At 42.7% G+C, this 16,509-nt stretch overlaps 3 protein-coding genes and 1 long non-coding RNA gene across 6 annotated transcripts; 2 read left to right on the forward strand and 2 right to left on the reverse strand.

The window, feature by feature from the left end:
- Window positions 1-6: 6 nt before the first annotated feature.
- On the forward strand, window positions 7-5,008 carry pms2 (PMS1 homolog 2, mismatch repair system component). The gene is made up of 15 exons (XM_057055008.1): window positions 7-638; window positions 903-1,045; window positions 1,219-1,305; window positions 1,384-1,486; window positions 1,582-1,765; window positions 1,849-2,016; window positions 2,157-2,254; window positions 2,327-2,426; window positions 2,546-2,630; window positions 2,722-2,874; window positions 2,963-3,785; window positions 3,865-4,032; window positions 4,109-4,209; window positions 4,293-4,462; window positions 4,596-5,008. The coding sequence occupies exons 1-15, from the start codon at window positions 625-627 to the stop codon at window positions 4,737-4,739; spliced, it is 2,541 nt and encodes an 846-aa protein (XP_056910988.1). The 5' UTR covers window positions 7-624; the 3' UTR covers window positions 4,740-5,008.
- Window positions 5,009-5,747: 739 nt separating this feature from the next.
- LOC130537957 (uncharacterized) lies at window positions 5,748-6,756 on the reverse strand. Its single transcript, XR_008953729.1, has 2 exons — window positions 6,525-6,756; window positions 5,748-6,431 (listed from the first exon to the last, which is right to left on the reverse strand). It is a non-coding gene; the product is annotated as an uncharacterized LOC130537957 (long non-coding RNA).
- Window positions 6,757-6,836: 80 nt separating this feature from the next.
- Window positions 6,837-11,326, forward strand: rsph10b (radial spoke head 10 homolog B). The gene is made up of 17 exons (XM_057055020.1): window positions 6,837-7,058; window positions 7,144-7,219; window positions 7,351-7,419; window positions 7,545-7,718; window positions 7,792-7,877; window positions 7,955-8,075; window positions 8,188-8,364; window positions 8,437-8,542; window positions 8,631-8,701; window positions 8,778-8,970; window positions 9,048-9,156; window positions 9,307-9,386; window positions 9,570-9,718; window positions 9,802-9,906; window positions 9,995-10,165; window positions 10,273-10,378; window positions 10,532-11,326. Exons 1-17 carry the CDS (start codon window positions 6,940-6,942, stop codon window positions 10,687-10,689), a joined length of 2,070 nt encoding a protein of 689 aa, XP_056911000.1. The 5' UTR covers window positions 6,837-6,939; the 3' UTR covers window positions 10,690-11,326.
- On the reverse strand, window positions 11,221-15,998 carry dlgap5 (discs, large (Drosophila) homolog-associated protein 5). Of its 3 annotated transcripts, none has more exons than XM_057054978.1 (18): window positions 15,844-15,998; window positions 15,278-15,525; window positions 14,964-15,151; window positions 14,804-14,881; window positions 14,673-14,715; window positions 14,503-14,583; window positions 14,310-14,396; window positions 14,150-14,224; window positions 14,031-14,065; window positions 13,736-13,956; window positions 13,370-13,632; window positions 13,138-13,298; window positions 12,960-13,061; window positions 12,655-12,862; window positions 12,027-12,559; window positions 11,782-11,947; window positions 11,593-11,636; window positions 11,221-11,507 (listed from the first exon to the last, which is right to left on the reverse strand). In XM_057054978.1, the coding sequence occupies exons 2-18, from the start codon at window positions 15,513-15,515 to the stop codon at window positions 11,400-11,402; spliced, it is 2,631 nt and encodes an 876-aa protein (XP_056910958.1). In that variant the 5' UTR covers window positions 15,516-15,525; window positions 15,844-15,998; the 3' UTR covers window positions 11,221-11,399. The 3 variants fall into 3 exon arrangements, with proteins under 3 accessions (XP_056910958.1, XP_056910966.1, XP_056910974.1); XM_057054986.1 differs by having other exon boundaries at window positions 15,915-15,933; XM_057054994.1 differs by lacking the exon at window positions 11,593-11,636.
- Window positions 15,999-16,509: the final 511 nt, after the last annotated feature.

The following is a 16,509-nucleotide window of genomic DNA, read 5'->3' on the forward strand; positions in this document are numbered from 1 at the left end:
ATGATGTAAGAAGAAATATGGAACCGTCTGAAAATGAACGCATTTGATTTCTAATGTTAAAACGGTTGTGAATGAAATTTTAAAGAAGAGACTACTTACATGCCTATATTATTCTATAAAAAAAATCCAAATTCTAAATTATCAGGAACAATTTTGTCATAAAATAGAATTATTTTTCGTTTAATATAATTCGACAAATTTTTACACCCCCCAAACGACCCAATGTGACGTAGTTCCGGCCGGCTCATGATGAAAGGCCAAAATGTTCGAGGAAATAGCTTTTAGAGGTTAACTTGTCGTCTTTTTGGTTTAGCGTGCTGCATTTAATCGGGAAAAGGATCACTTAAACAATGATTGTTTTCTTTGATCGTTTGATACTACCAGACTGGCTGCGCAGAGTTGCGCAGGGGTGACACTCGTGAGCATTGCGGAATAGCGCGGCCGGCGGTATAGGTTCACTATTGTGTTTACACCATGATGCAAATGTGTTCAAATGGCGTTTTAAGTGGAGAAATGAAAGACGACCGGCGAGAGAGAAACATGTGCGAGCAATAACGCTTCTCTCAACATACTGGAGTTTACGTTGTTGTCGTTGTGCCTTCTGATGCTTTTTAGTCCTTGAAGATGCCCAATACCTGGTAAGATTACTACCCAATAATTTCTTCCTTCTTTTTTAAACCCCATTTCTTTAATCAAACGTGCACATGTTGGTATACACCAAGCAAATTTGCATAGTGTCTCTTCTGAATATGTCTTTTCTAAATTAGAACTTCTCTGAAATCTGTATAGTAGTTGTAGTATATAAGGGTAAACATAGATAATATTATCACATATTATAATAGATACTGTTATATTATACTATTTTTTTTCTTACAATTGCTTTCCTTTTCCTTTCCCCTCAGCAATGACATGTCAGCTGGAACAATAAAGGCCATTGACAAGCACTCAGTGCATCAGATCTGCTCAGGTCAAGTGGTTTTGACTTTGGCTACTGCTGTCAAAGAGCTGGTGGAAAACAGCATCGATGCAGGGGCCACCAATATTGGCAAGTATTGAGGTGTTTCTTTTTAAAGATAGAGGGCATTCACTCAAGAGCTATTTCAGTGGTTAAGTAACAGGATTTGTGTATTCTTTTCCAGTGCGGAAGGAGATTTTTGGCTTCAATGTGACCGTTAAATAAAATCTTCATTTTATTTAATTATCTCTACTTTACTTCAGATGTCAGGCTGAAGGATTGTGGAGCTGACCTAGTGGAAGTGTCAGACAATGGAAAAGGAGTAGAAGAAGCCAACTTTGAAGGACTGAGTATGTGTTGACTGAAATTTTACTATCAATGTACCTCTTGTTTGTGGTTAAATGAAACCACCTCTCTGCATTCCATAGCATTAAAACATCACACGTCAAAGCTCAGAGAATTTACTGATCTCATCCATGTGGAAACATTTGGATTTAGAGGTGAAGCCCTCAGTTCTTTATGTGCCCTCAGGTAAAAGAATTCTACAACCTGTTCATTTTGTTATAAAATGCAATCTTTGCTGTCTATGCACAAGTGACAATTTCATCTGACATTCTTTTTTCCAGCCATTTGAGTGTGGTGACGTGCCATGAGTCTTGCCAGGTGGGGACCAAGCTGGTGTTTGACCACAATGGGCACTTAGTACAGCGGTCTCCCCATCCCCGACAGCAAGGCACCACGGTCAGCCTGCAGCAGCTCTTCTACACACTGCCTGTCCGACACAAGGAGTTTCAGCGCAATATTAAAAAGGTTTTCCTCTTAAGTTGATTAATTGCAAATGTGCCACAGTGCATCATTTATTATCAACTATGGTACGGTGCATTTTTTCCCAGGAGTATGGTAAAATGATCCACATCCTGCAGTCCTACTGTATTATCTCTACTGGTGTGCGTATTACCTGCTCTAATCAAAATGGGCAGGGAAAGCGGAGCACAGTTCTCAGCACCAGTAGCAGCCAAAGCATCAGAGACAATATTGGAGCTATATTTGGACCAAAACAGGTTTGTTTTGTCTACTGTGTATTTGCATTTTACGAAAATTTGAATCATGACACAGCATAAACTAGTGAAGAATTCCAGTGTCCTGGAGTCTATTTGTTTTGCTAAATGCTTCATTTCAGTGTCTCTTACATCTCCTTTAGCTGCAGAGTCTTCTGCCATTTCAGCAAGCATCCCCCACAGAAAATGTCATTGAAGAATATGGTCTCTCTGGTGCAGATCTTCCCAAACCGCTGTTTCTGTGAGTGTTACCATTTTGCGTAAAGTCCTCGATAAAGTACATGGTTTTCAGATGTCAAATTTCTATCGGCAGTATCACAGGCTTTGTGTCACGAGGAGACCATGGTGTTGGGAGAAGTGCCACAGACAGGCAGTTCTTTTTCATTAACAATCGGCCATGCGACCCCGTCAAGGTACATGTGGGCATAACTACATTATTATGCTTTGAAAGCTGGTTGTTACACTTTTGCACCAACATTTAAACTGGAAGGCTTAAATTGTCTCTTGTTGTCTGCCTTTTTCCAATTTGCAGGTGATTAAACTTGTGAACGAAGTGTATCATATGTACAACAGACACCAGTATCCATTTGTTGCCTTGAACATATCCGTTGCCTCCGGTAAGAACACTACCAGTTTCTGGTTTGTAAATCAATAAAACGGGCCGCAGGCTCGGAGGGTTTTGAGATCTTTTTCCTGCTGTCTTTTCAGAGTGTGTGGATGTGAACGTAACCCCTGACAAACGACAGATTTTCCTTCAGGAAGAGAAGCTCCTGTTGGCTGTTCTGAAGAGCTCACTGATTAGCATGTATGAGGCCGGCGTCAACAAGATCAGCCTGAACTTTTCTTCCCTCCCCAGTGCCAGTAAGATCCGACCACTGCATTTAACGTTCACGTCAATGCAAATTCAGAGTTTTTCTGTGGGACTACATCACTTGTCACTTTTTTGTAGATACATCAGCATCTGACATCTGTCAACCTGCCACATTTAAGGACAGCAGGACAGAACCCAATGCAGAATCACTGACTCAGAGCCCAAAAACCTCCGTAAACCTGGCTGGCTTCAAAGCCGCCTTTGCAAATCAACCTTGCTCCAGTTACGGGAAGAAATCGAGTGCGATGAAAGTATCCAACAGTGGCCCAACACAAAAAACACTGCAGTCGTTCCTTAAAGGAACTCCACCCCCAGTGGTGACATCTGCTATGAAGCAGACCAAATATTCTCCAGCAGGAAAGTCAGCACTCGCTAGGTTTAAGTATGGAAGCTCATTCGGTGATACAAAAGCTGAGGAGGACAGCAGTAGTGACATAACCATGGCAATGCCACATAATTCTGTTTTGGAGTTGAGCTCTTCAGAACCTGATACCTACAGAACGGATGTAGAAGATGAAATCTTTGGAGACTCAACCAGCCACAGTCATCCTGAAGGAGCAGAGTCACAGACTGAGCAGAGGCCTTTTGATGAGGACTTCAGCCTGATCCCAGATCCCAAGCGGGCAAGAACAGAGAAACAACATTTCATCATAAAGCCAGAGCCCAAGGACTGTTCAAACAATTTAGACAAATCCTCCCTGGGAGTAGATTCTCCAGTCTGCCTCCAAAGGAGGAAGGTGCCTCTTCAATTTTCCTTACAGGAGCTAGCTGCAAAAATGAAGAGGTTACAGGACCAACAGGCACACAGGGCCAAGGAGGATCTGCGCTATCGACGCTTCAAGGCCAAAATCAACCCTGGAGAAAACCAGAGCGCTGAGGCCGAGCTCAAAAAAGAGATCAGGTAGGTGAAAAGTGCTCCCAGCAAAGCTCTTTAATAAAGTTGTGATTTTCCCAGTAAACAATTCCATCTACATCCACAGCAAAGAGATGTTTAAAGACATGGAGATCATCGGTCAGTTTAACCTGGGATTCATCATAGCCAAACTGGAGTCTGACATCTTTATAATCGACCAACATGCCACAGATGAGAAGTACAACTTTGAGATGTTGCAGCAGCACACGGTTCTCAAAGGACAAAAGCTCATAGCGTAAGAATCTGCTTTGGCAGATAGGTTCCCCCAGTTGTACATGTCACTGATGCACATGTGTTCATCACGTTCGCAGCCCTCAGAAGCTTCACCTCACTGCTGTCAGTGAAAACACCCTCATCGACAACATTGACATTTTCAGAAAGAATGGCTTTGAATTCCAGGTTGATGAAGATGGTATGGAGTTATTAATGTTCCATATGAGTAGTGACGTGTGGTTCCAAATATTGACGGAGCTTTTTTGTTTGGTGTGAATGCAGCTCAGGTGATGGAGAGGGTTAAACTGCTGTCTCTGCCTACGAGTAAGAACTGGACCTTTGGACCTGCTGACATCGAAGAGCTGATCTTCATGTTGAGTGACAGCCCGGGGGTCATGTGCAGACCCTCTCGTGTCAGGCAGATGTTTGCCTCCCGCGCATGTCGAAAATCTGTGAGTTGCAAGGTTTTATATCTGTATCCATTGTTGACTTTGCACCATTTTGCTGCCTTTAAAGTAGATAAAAACGTCAGTATGTGTAACTGTTGTGGGAGTTTGGAGTAAAGGAACCCATTTTTGTCTAAAGGTGATGATTGGCACAGCTTTGAGTGTCAATGAGATGAAGAAGCTCCTGGTTCACATGGGGGAGATTGAGCACCCGTGGAACTGTCCTCATGGCAGACCCACCATGAGACACCTCATCAACCTGGACATCATCTCAGAGGACTAACCACATTATTGTATGTCTGGAATGTAGACATCCCTTTCATCAGATCATTGGCTCCTATTCACACACACACACACACACACATAAATAGATGTGCATATAAATATATTTTCTATATGCCTGTATGTGTTTGTACATATGGGTTTGTATATAAATATATATATAGGTGTGTGTGTGTGTTTTTTTGATTGAGAGATTTTTTTTACCTTTTTACATATTTCTTTTAATTTTTTTTTATCACTTTATGGAACAATAAACATGTTTTGTAACCACTTGTTTTTATTTTTTGTTATGTGTTTATTTCTGCTTCTTTACTGTACATGATTACTTGATCTAAAAAAAAATATATTTCCATTTCTGTGTTCACCTGCATAAAATGCAAAGCTTTTCCAAATTCTTTAGATTCCATCTAAAGTCTTGCACCTTTTGACAGATCTTCAAGCAACGTACACTAAAACATGCGACTTGATTGGGACGTGTGCTGTGAGTTTTGTACATTAATGAGACTTTAGTTGTCTTGTAGAAACTAATGGGGGGAAACATTGGCACGGTTAGACGATCTAACCCTGCTGCAGGGCTCACAGGTCCAACACACTATCACAAAAACCACCATTCAACCCAAGACAACCACAGGGGCCTTGATCATCATACCATCATTTACGGTACCTTTGTGGCCTTTAACACTGGTTAATGGGAGCTGCTTGAGCAGGAAAGCAAGAAAAAAATCCCTTAATGCTTATTCAATACCATCCCATAACTGCCTCTGAAAGTCCACATAAAGAATACATATCTTTGTAGGAAATAAAAGTATGAAATGACTAAATGTGATGTCATGAAAGGTCAAAAGGATACCCTTTATCAATAACATGCTGTGAAGGAGTCAAGTCTGTTTATTCAATAGATATAGTGACATTTTGCCCCCTCCCCTACTGCATGTATGCCTGTTAGCATGGTTACTACCACACCTAAAGATCAACATACACATACAGTGGTCAAGAAAAACCGCCCAAATGCAATGTTAAAGAATAAAACCTTTATTATGCTTAAATAAACAGCCCAGCTTTGTTTTTTCAGGATAGATGTGGTTTTCATTTTAAGTTCAAAAGTTATGCAGAAACAAATAAAACATTGCACTCTCGACTGTGACGGCATTTTAAAAGTGTCAGTGTTACTCCATACATCACCAGGGAAGCCTTCCTTCATTTTGAGCTCTTCCTGCCTCCTGCAGTAAAGCAAATAAAAGAGATTCCAGCATTAGTTGCAACATCCCAACATATTCCAGAAAGCTTGAGTTCAGATGAAATGGTTACGATTTGGACCAAAGCTTCGTGGGCAGCACAAGCTGAGAGATCTTCTCACTCCTCTAATTCCATCTCGACTGAGTCAGGAAACAAAGTAATTGAATATACAGTCAGAATCGTTTGAATCGAAGCTCCTTTGACATTGAAACATCAAATCACAAGAAGCTTCTTTGATCCTTTGCTCTTGTTGTCTGACGACATTTTCCCATATAAGCTCAAAATAAAGTCGTCGCAAAGATGACGTGGATGACATGCACGCTATTTCTATCGAATCTAATCTAGTAATAAAATGCACCAAAAGCTGTGCAGCAGTAGAGAATGGTGTTCTCTGACCTTTGCATGCTTCAGTGCCCTGGGCGGTCTCGCAATATGTTATTCTTATCCCACCAGACATCTGTAAATGATTAAAATTAATAGGTTCTTTGATTCAAAGCAGCATACTATATTTTCATTAGGTTACCCTGCATTAAACAGCCCTCTGCATCACCTGCATCAAGTCACTTCAAGTGTCAGCAGCTATGGAAATAAATAAAGAAGGTAGGCGTGGACTGGTCCCGCACCGTCCGCTGGTTTTCCTGCACCCTCTCTATATCTAATGGAAATGCACATATACACTCGCGTCCGTGATCATTACGTAAACTATGACTACCGCAGAGAGGAACTTTAAAAGTCTTTTTACATCTTTATAAAACCGCTTTCCCTTTGTACGAAATCCAGTTGTTTCGTAATAGTAACGTCTGCTTTACCCATCCGGTACGAGAAGTGACATTTGACGCAACTAGGCTTCCGTAAACAACATTGTTACCATGGAAATAAGCGTAGCTCCTTTAAGAGTAATCATCAATTACATGGAAGTGCTATAAAACAAAATTAAGATAAGAACTGTAAAAAGAACTGACGTAATGAGCTCTCCAGACTCTTTAGATGAGGATTCAGTCGAAGTGGAGCTGAAAGAAGTCGGTGTACGCGACCGTGTCGAGGGTCTCGAAATCTACATGCTCATCTGTCTAACCGTGCAGAGGTAAAATGTATAGAATAAGACAATATATTTGTTTTAAACACACTACAATAGAGTGTTGGTTGTTATAGTACTGGTTACTTTACAGATATGAGGGGGCGATGTGTGCTGGCCAGTTTCACGGAGAAGGGGTCGCTTATTTTGAAGGGGGCCACATGTACAAGGTAGAACTTTGAAATTTTTCGATTGTTCGTGAACATATTTTACTTGAATAGGCTGCATTACTTGTCCAAAAAGTGCTTTTCTAACCATTTATTCTCAAGGTTCCCTTAAAGTTACTGTTTTACATTTTAAGGGGCTGTTTTCCAAGGGTCTGATGGACGGACCTGGAGTCTTCACTCATGCTGATGGATTCAAATATGAGGTATTGTGGGACGTTGGGATGTAATTTTCTGTTGTATGGAGTAGAGCTAGCAATGTGTATTGAATGTGTATTGTGTTTTTGAAGGTGTCATGTCCAATGAACATGCTGTGCGTTTGATCCAACAGGGAGAATTTGTGAGCAATTTGCCCATGGGCCAGGGCATTTACACCTGGCTTGATGGCAGCACTTATGAGGGGCAGGTTTGTCATGGCTTACGTCATGGGATGGGAACCTACACATGTTTAACGAACGGTGTGGTATACACAGGGCAATGGAGTCTTGGAGAGAGACACGGAAAGGTATGATTCACTAATTTGCATCAGATATAGACTTTTCTTGTCTATTTTAATTATTTGTCTGTTTTCAAATTAGGGTACCACATATTATAACCAGGAAAAGACCTCTTGGTACAAGGGAGACTGGGTGAGGAACAGGAAAGAAGGTTGGGGGGTAAGATGGTAGGTACTCGTCCTTGTTACTTACCATCCTGGATTTGTCTTTGACTAATTTGAATGTGTCACGTATCTATTTAAAGCTACCCCTCTGGTAACCTTTATTCTGGTGAATGGAGGAACAACCTGAGACATGGAGAAGGCACAATGAGGTGGATAAACCTCCATCAGCAATATGTGGGCATGTGGCAGAATGGAGTCCAGGTTTTACAGAACTCTGTGCACATTTTATCTCGCCACCGTGTCAGACTATTGTCTGGCCGATAGATTTCTAGCCATTTTTGCCCTGAATCCCAGGATCTCTCTTTTCTGGCAGCATGGCCAAGGCACGCACTTCTGGAACACGAGTCAGGGGGAAGGAGGGCATTTTTTCCTGAGCAGCCAATACACAGGAGAATTTGTTCAGGGTCAGAGACACGGACACGGAAAAATCTGCTTCGCCAGTGGTGCAACCTATGTTGGAGAGTGGAAACACGATAAAAACCAAGAAAAGGTAGAGTTGTTGCAGAGTGGACTGTTTAAAGTATTAATGCCACCTACAAATGTCGGCGTCCGCGTCACACAGGGGAAATTCACCAGTGCGGATGGGCGTGTTTTTGAAGGAGACCGTGTGCACGATCAAATAATGGCACAGTGCCTGAATTCAAACAGAGACCTCAACCCTCTGAGTGGTAAAGCTCTACAGCACTTTGAATATGCCCGACTGTCTCAGCCTGGGCACCGTTTCAGATCTGTGTTCCCACCCTGTGTCTACACCAGACCTGACGCTGAACATTAAGCCTCTGCTGGCCATGATCCCTGCTACAGAGCGGGACGCTGAGTACGAACAGGTCAGACTCTGCTTCCAAATTTCACCCTGGTTTTAACTCTGAGGCCTGAGCTGACACGAGAGCTTGTTTCCAACAGGTGACGTTTGCGGTGCTGAAGTATGGTGCTGAGCTGAGGTCTATCTATAGATTCTACAGCCAACTTGGCCGGGCTCAGTCCCCCTACAGCTTGTTTCAGCTGACACGTCTGCAGCTGTGGCGCCTGCTCAAAGACTGTTACATGCATCATCACTTCACTCTGATCCAGATTGACCAGTTAATCAGAGTGGAAGGTGAGTCTCCCCCTTACTACCCCCTGTGTATCTACTCTTGGAGTGAGCTTGACATTTTCCCTCCCTGTGTGTATCAGATGAAGCGACTGTGACAGAGATCCACTCTCCTTTCACGCCCATTTTTCTCCGCCAGCTCCTCAGCCTTCTTGTGGTCCTGTCCTACCACCTCTACCATAAAGACTTGGTGTAAGTCAGCACATGACAGTCGGTGCCTCTAAGCCCATAGCCATATTAGCAACACAGTGCTGTGTAAGACATTTTCATCCAGATTTACTTGGCATCCTAATGACCGTTTGTGTACCAACAGAAAAAACTGTAACCATTTTTTTTAAACAGACCAGAAATGTCCCTTTTGGCTGATTGCTTTATTAAACTGATGAGAGACAGCATCCTTCCTAATGTTAGATCTGTAAAAGGTAATTGGAATTCAGTTTTACTATATTTAGATTTAAATAGTCACAGCAAAATCAGAAGCTTATGTTCACATCAGTTCAATGCAAAACACAGCAGTTTACACAGAAAACAATAGGATACAAATACACACAGTAATGAAAACGCTATGGTGTGATGAAATCCTAATAACTGCTTTTTTGATTCAGGTTTCCTGTTTAGGCAGCCAGACAACATTGTGGTTGCAGTAAAAAACTTACAGAAGTGTTGGGAAATGTATAAGAACTACTGCAAAAGAAGCATAGCCAGCAGAGGTGACCAAACCATGACCTGCCGCGAGCTGTTGTGGATGTTCAAGGTGCTTTAAGTCAATATATTTTTTATTTAATGATGAAGAATTATGTAACAGCTAAATCCATGTATTTTTTTCTCCACTTCCAGGGTCTAAAACTGCTGGATAATAAACTGACCACAGCCAAATTAATGGAAATCATCACTGCAGAGAGGCTGGACCCCACAAATCTGACTTCCTGTCTGGAGGAGGAGGTGCTCGTGTGTCGACACCAGTTATTTGGTCCTTTCGCACTCTGTTACCCTACTATACTCTCCTTATCTGTGTTGCATTTTTTGATAGATCACATTTCTAGAGTTTTTGGAAGTACTGTTTGGATGTGCTGAGGTGTTTCTGCAAGTTTCTGAAAGTCCTGATGGACTCCCACTATCCAGGCCTGAGGCTGAGGTCAGCGGGGATCCGCCTGAGGCAGAAAGCAATGAGGACATCGGCCAGACTACAAGAACCCAACAGGTCAGGTCATCTCAGACCTACGTCCAATGCCCATTGATCCAATTCTTTCCATATTTTTGTCTTAACTTCATTTTTATGGGACGGCATTTATGTTTTTGTAATTACAGACAGGGATTTCAGGTGACGTGACCGACTTTCCCACTGGTCAGAATCCAAACGGCCAAGAAGACTTTACTGAAGTCGCGAGTGAATCACAGACTGCAGATTTGTTGGGTGATTTTAATTGCCGACATGTTGAATGTCGACCTGTGTATTTATAAATCATAATTGAATGCAATTCTGTTGCAGAATGAACATACTAAGCAGCAATTTAATTTTTAATATCATGTGTTAAATCAGCACTAATTAATTTTTTTTTATCTCCAGAACCAACTGAAGAACATCTGCACGATAAACAGGGGGTGAAAACCAAAGATGACGAGGTCGAAGGCTGTGAAGTGCAACGACAGATCAGGACAGTTGATCAGTTCTTCAGTCATGTCTTGTTTCCAGCGTTTGAACAAAAATGTGGCCCACATGCATGACGATATCACTCCTTAGACATCAACTTCTTTCCATGAAAGTCAATGTAATGTGGAGCCATATCAGGTCCAAAAGGTTTGTTTTCATTTGATAAAACTAAAATTCATTCAGTAACTAAAATAATAATTAAAAGTAATTGTTATAGGTCATAGTGATCACGTATGTCCACTAGGGGGCGCCATTACGGTGCATTCAGTTTTTATCGATCTTCTTACCGCCTAAACCGTGTAAAAACATGGATCAGTCGCCAACCCACATTTAACAGCTGTCGATTCACCTTTCCCCCAAAATGCATGTGTTTGGACTGTCGGAGGAAGCTGGAGAACCCACGCAGACACTTGGAGAACATGCAAACTGCACAGAAAAGCCTCTGGCCCTCTAGGGACTCAACCCAGAACCAGTAGACAGTAATCACACCCCGTGCTGCCCCCATACACTTTTCATTATACACAAAACTGGCTGTGGTTTCGGCCAGTATTGTCAAAAATAAAAGGGATATTAGCATCAGCTGATGGAAGAAAGACAGATGATGATGATTTTCATCAAAAGTACTGGTTTATTATTGTGACTACTGTACTGTAATAAAAATCAATACTATGTTCCACTTTGACAAAAAATAAAAAAAAATCACTTTCTTGACTTTTTTCAAGATTACTGCAAAAATTGTAAATATACACATCCCCAAAACATTTAAGAAAAAAAACCCTGTGCATTATAATGGAGGGGTAAAGACCATTAGGTCACTTGGACAGACAGACTGCCGTATCCGGTCCTTTGGGTCTGGGGTGAAGAGAAGCAGAGCAGAGTTCACTGCCTGGGTCTGAGGTAAGAAAAAAAAAACAGTAACAAATTGGAATCCAATAAAGAAATGTAACATTGAGAGTGAAGGGGGAAAGATAAATAACCTGTGGTGAGTGAAGTATTGGAAGTGAAGACACCGCTGGTAGTGCTGTGGTAATAGTGAGAGAAACATCAAACGTGCAATAGTTCAAATGAAAAGTGCCATAAGTGACCAAATTATGCTGTGAAATTCAGGTGAAGAAGGGATGAAAGGGATCCCATTTCCATTTTTAATAGAAAACAATTAAACATACCTGCTTTTTGCTGAGGAAGAAGCTCCTCTGATTGAACTTTGGGACTCTCCATTTCAACATCCACTGCCATGGGTGAGAGCATCTCTATGCTGGCGATCTCCCTTGGTGACAAGCTGCACCTCTGTGAAGGCTGGAGGTAGCGCTCAAAATCCAAGCCAGGTAATTCCTGAGTTTACAGGAGAACAACTTTTCTGCCGTGATGCTCAATGAGATTAAATTAATCTTGGTAGAAGCAGCTTTGATACCTCAACGACAGGTGTGTTACCGGCCTCCCCAGAGAGCGGCGCGGAGATGGAAGCTCGGCCCGGAGTTACACAGGGGGACAAGGTGAGGCTCGGGTGCGAGGGCTCGGCAGCTGGGCAGACTACAGGAAACGGTTCGCTGGTAGGTGGCAGGACAACATCCAAAGACTCAGCTGTTGGCTCCTCAGTAACAGAACCGACTGGAAGTGCACAAGTATTTGTGGCCAGGCTGCATTCAGAAACAGGTTCCTGCTGGCATTCATCTGGAAGTGCTTCTTTAATGGCTGTAAAAGCAAGAGAAGTATGCACAGGGTGCCCTTGCTTCTGAGATGATCGAGGGGTGCCACACAGAGACTTTGGAGCTTGTACTGGGGTTTGACTGGGACGGCCCGGTGGGTGGAAGCATTGAGAGGGCGAGGCAGGAACGGGGGTCTGGGCCAGTGCCAGGGATCGTCGAGTGACTCTTCGGGGGGAGAGGTAGCAGGGAGAGGCTTGAGGCTGAACAGCACTCAGGCGGCTGGATCTCCTCAGAGAACCTACAGACACCCACGACAGTTATTCATTCAACTCAAACAATCTAGAAACATGACACAACCTCTTTCAGCAGCATATTAGAGTAGGGTGCTCTCACCTGCTGGCCTGGCAGGGCTCTCCACCTGGAAGAATCCCCCATCGAAGACCACCGACTCGGCAGGTTGAGACGCCGTCTGTGTCTGTGGTTCCTCCTTGATAGTCTCAGCCGCCTGCTGTCTGGCCTTCATGGCTGCCTTCACCGCAGCCAAGCGAGACTTCGCTGCTGCTTTGCTTCCTGTTGGCTTGACAGGTGCACCTGATGGTTTCTGGGAAAGAGCACCAAGTTTTTAATAAAATGTAAACTATGAGCTATGATACACAGCCAAACCATAGTACAAGCATGTGTGGACATAGACTCTTCACCTTCACTGCTTTCTTTGGTCGTGGCGGTGGCTTACGGTCCTCCACCCAGGCACGACTCTCTGCTTCTTTCAAAGCGTCAAACTTTTTGTTGACATCCTCCACCTGAAAAATCAAGGAAATTAACATAGGATCACATTTTGTGTAATAATTTAGCATATTTTCCTTTCAAGCTACTTGCCTGGTAATAAACCATGTCCCAAAATCCCTGCAAGTCAGTACATGTGGTGATCTTTTCTCCTCTGGAAAATTCACAGTCATCCACAAGTCCGCTGAACTGCTTAAAGCGCTCCTTCATCAACAGCCTGGCCTGGCCCACTGCTGTACGCATGCGATCCCTCACTAAACAAACAGGTTCCTGTGAGGGAGGGTCTGCGATTCAGAAATCACAAAGGTGTAGAAAGTGAACTCACTCTCTTCCGGGATGGACTCGTCTTCTACTTTAGCCTCCCAGTGGACACACAGACTCGTCAGCCTGTTGGTCCCGTTGGCAATTTCCGCTCTAAAGTACGGGACATCGTGCTGAGCCTCCATGGAGCAGGTTGGAGTGGGAGCAGCTTCTGCAGCAGATGCTCCCGGGGGAGAGCACTGAGGGTTTGTAGGTGGAGGTGGATCGTTTGACACATTTTGCGGCTCGTGATCCAAAACTGGAGCAGGCAGAAGACTGAAACTGATGCTGTGAAACAAAAGTGGCAGCAAGGATCTTAAGTTTTTTGTTTTTTTAAAGAAAAGACTTTCTGCAATATTTCAAATCTTATCAAAGGCAGCTAAACACAAACCTTGGTCTAAGGAAGGCATCTGCTGATCGTGGGGTGAGAGGTTCAAATCTATAAGTTGCCAAGCCAGCGGGAGCTTGAAAGATAAAATCCTTTGGAGCAAAAGATGGAGTTTCATCAGCCTCCCCAGCGGGGACACAGTCATCCTGAGGTTGGTCCATCGTCCTCTCAGTCGTCTCACAACGGGGCAGTGGGCTGGATGGGCATGTTTTTCTCTCAGGCTCCTACACAAAATAGAAATAAACCAATTACAGTCCTGCATTGAACGCATCATGACTTGGCTGGCTGAGATGCTCACCGTGGGAACAGCTGGCTGGGTGGTGTTTGCAGGTTCTATAATCACATAGAAAAAATGACAAATATTAAAAATTGCCTACATGACAACATACAGGCTTTTATTCTGAAAACTATGGAAACCTTTGTGTTTCTTTTGTGCGACAGAAAAGGGTACCACAACCCCAACCACTGCCCTGCTTCTTGTAGTTCTGGCTTCTAAAGACAAGAATTTAACAAAATAAACAAATAATACAGGCTTCTTGAGTTAAGTTACCCTCGTAAATATAGGCTTAATGTATACCTGCAGGCTTTTCCTTAGCTTTGTCCTTGGCTGCTGGAGTCTTTGTAACAGGAGGTCTGATGGCTGATCTGCTCGATACAGGCTCGTCTACAGGGGAATCGACATGGCCGAGACACTGTTCAAGTCTCACTTAGAAAACAAGATTATGTAAAAGAGAACCCAGTGTGTGCAAGGCCTGAAACTCAGCTTTTACCTGTCTTGGTCTTAGTTTGAACACATGCAGACTTGACAGCTGCTGCACGGGTCCTGGTTAGTCTTTGAACAACAGGCTGAGCTACAGAAGGAGTTAAAAAGGTAATGAGAGTTCGAGATTGGAGATTATATACTGACATTTTATAAAAGACGGATCAGTGGTTAAATTACCTTTAAAAGCAAGAGTATTTGGTTCCTGCATTTTCAGGGGCTTCTGTAAATTTTACAAACAATCAGATAAGACACATTGAGGGTTTGGAGCACTAGAACGTAATTTTTAAAATGTTAAAAAAAACCAGTACCCTCTGCACTGGTTGTTGTTGTTGTTTCATTGAGCGAGTGACTCTGGCATCGGGGGCTGGAGCCGTGTTTTCTTTAATCTGAAGGACCAGCACTAATCTTATAACAAAATTGACAAGCAGTCATTTGGAAGTACTAAGAAATGTGGCAGCCCCGTCTCACCTCCTTCACTTTGTCTGAGGCAGATGAGGCCCGAGGCTGAGAGAACACCTCAAGTGTGTCCTTTGGATGGTAAAGGCCAGTTTTAAAAACCCCCTTGCGTTCCTTTTCTCGCTTTTCCTTCTCTCTTTGCAGAGCCTTGTGTTCTCTCCAACGCTCGAGCTGTTTCACTCGTTCTTCCACCGCTGCCTCTGTTTTTAAAAAGATAACATCGAGTCAGCAAGCTGAATATATAAGAAACAGTGTGGCCTTCTCATTGCTCAGGAATTGTCTTATCAACAAAGGTGTACGTTTCATTTCTGCTTTTGATGTTTTACTTTTAGCGATTGCTGTGCCATGTAAAGTCCTCTCATGAGCCACAGACATGTTGACCACCGCAGTGGAGGCATCCAGGCAGGAGGCGTCCAGCTCCATCAGCTTGTCCAGCTTTCTGCGTGTGTTGACTGTCCGCTCTCGGTTCTCTTTCTGGGTCTGAGATCTTCGACGAGACATTTTCACCCTCAGCATCGACACACTGGTGTCGCGCCTGAACAGGTGGGAGAATTTAGAGTCCATGCTCAGGGATCTGCAGAAAAATATAAAATCACCACGTTATATGATCAATACACCATGGTTGGGGTATGCCGCAACTGACATGAGTAACAAAAGGCAAAATAACACGAGATTTCTGTAGAGATAAGCTGGTAGAGACATTGATAAACTTTCGCCATTGTGAGGAGACACGACCATTTACCAAAAGTATTTCCTAATTGTGTAGTCGTGACTTTATTAATTTATTGTCACCATATACAACCCTCGAACAGAGTGTGGTAGGTACAAAAACCAAGGAGCCCAAGAGCCAAGATATTGGAGTTTTAAATAACAAAGTTGACGTCTCTCTTACCTCAGTTTATCTTCTATATTGTGAGAAAATGAACTTATTCGCTCTGTGTACAGTAAAAAAAAAAAACTTACAGCACAACGGACGTCTACTCAAATCAACATAATCATTGCAAACGACTGTTTGAATTTTCAATGCGCTAACGCTGATTGGTTAAAATCCGGAATGGGCGGTAGCCTCGAGGGGCGGGTCTATTTCTTCTTCTCCATGTTCTCCCCAACAGCTACTGTAAGAGTCACCGCCACCTTTTGGTCTGGAGTTTAAGTGCACATTTATCTGGATTGACGTCAATGTCTATTACAAAAACATATTGTCGATGTTATCTAAAGATTTGAGAGAATTTATTTATTTCAAGATACCACAGACAAATAGATGGACTTAAATAAAATTGTTTGGTGAAACTCAAGGAAATGTTAAAAGGTTGATTGTTGGGCAATTGTTTATATTAAAAAAGTATTTGATATTACATTGAAATATTAAATCCTTTTGATTATATTATCTGAACATTTGTACCACATCTTGTAAAATGAACAAAAAGAAAACACATGAAAGGAATCCTTAATTTATGATTTTTAGCATTTCATAAACTGATACTGTCACTAATAATAAAGGCACTAAATTTAAATTGTGCATTGTGCATCAAATTGTGCATCAATTGAGCACTTTGTC

This window comes from Takifugu flavidus, chromosome 1 (genome assembly GCF_003711565.1).
Source record: "Takifugu flavidus isolate HTHZ2018 chromosome 1, ASM371156v2, whole genome shotgun sequence".
Taxonomy (NCBI): domain Eukaryota; kingdom Metazoa; phylum Chordata; class Actinopteri; order Tetraodontiformes; family Tetraodontidae; genus Takifugu; species Takifugu flavidus.

Bases quoted from the DNA above. Each gene is read 5' to 3' on its own strand.
- dlgap5 (XM_057054978.1), bottom strand. From the start codon at position 15,515: ATGGACTCTAAATTCTCCCACCTGTTCAGGCGCGACACCAGTGTGTCG. The intron at 14,225-14,309 runs GTATACATTAAG...TCTTGTCTTTAG, and splicing joins AGCTAAGGAAAAGCCTGCAG to AAGCCAGAACTACAAGAAGC. The intron at 11,637-11,781 runs GTATGTTTAATT...CTATTACCACAG, and splicing joins TCTTCCTCAGCAAAAAGCAG to CACTACCAGCGGTGTCTTCA.
- rsph10b (XM_057055020.1), top strand. From the start codon at position 6,940: ATGAGCTCTCCAGACTCTTTAGATGAGGATTCAGTCGAAGTGGAGCTG. The intron at 8,365-8,436 runs GTAGAGTTGTTG...CGCGTCACACAG, and splicing joins ACGATAAAAACCAAGAAAAG to GGGAAATTCACCAGTGCGGA. The intron at 9,719-9,801 runs GTGCTTTAAGTC...CTCCACTTCCAG, and splicing joins AGCTGTTGTGGATGTTCAAG to GGTCTAAAACTGCTGGATAA.
- pms2 (XM_057055008.1), top strand. The intron at 1,766-1,848 runs GTTTTCCTCTTA...ATTTTTTCCCAG, and splicing joins TTCAGCGCAATATTAAAAAG to GAGTATGGTAAAATGATCCA. The intron at 2,631-2,721 runs GTAAGAACACTA...CTGTCTTTTCAG, and splicing joins GAACATATCCGTTGCCTCCG to AGTGTGTGGATGTGAACGTA.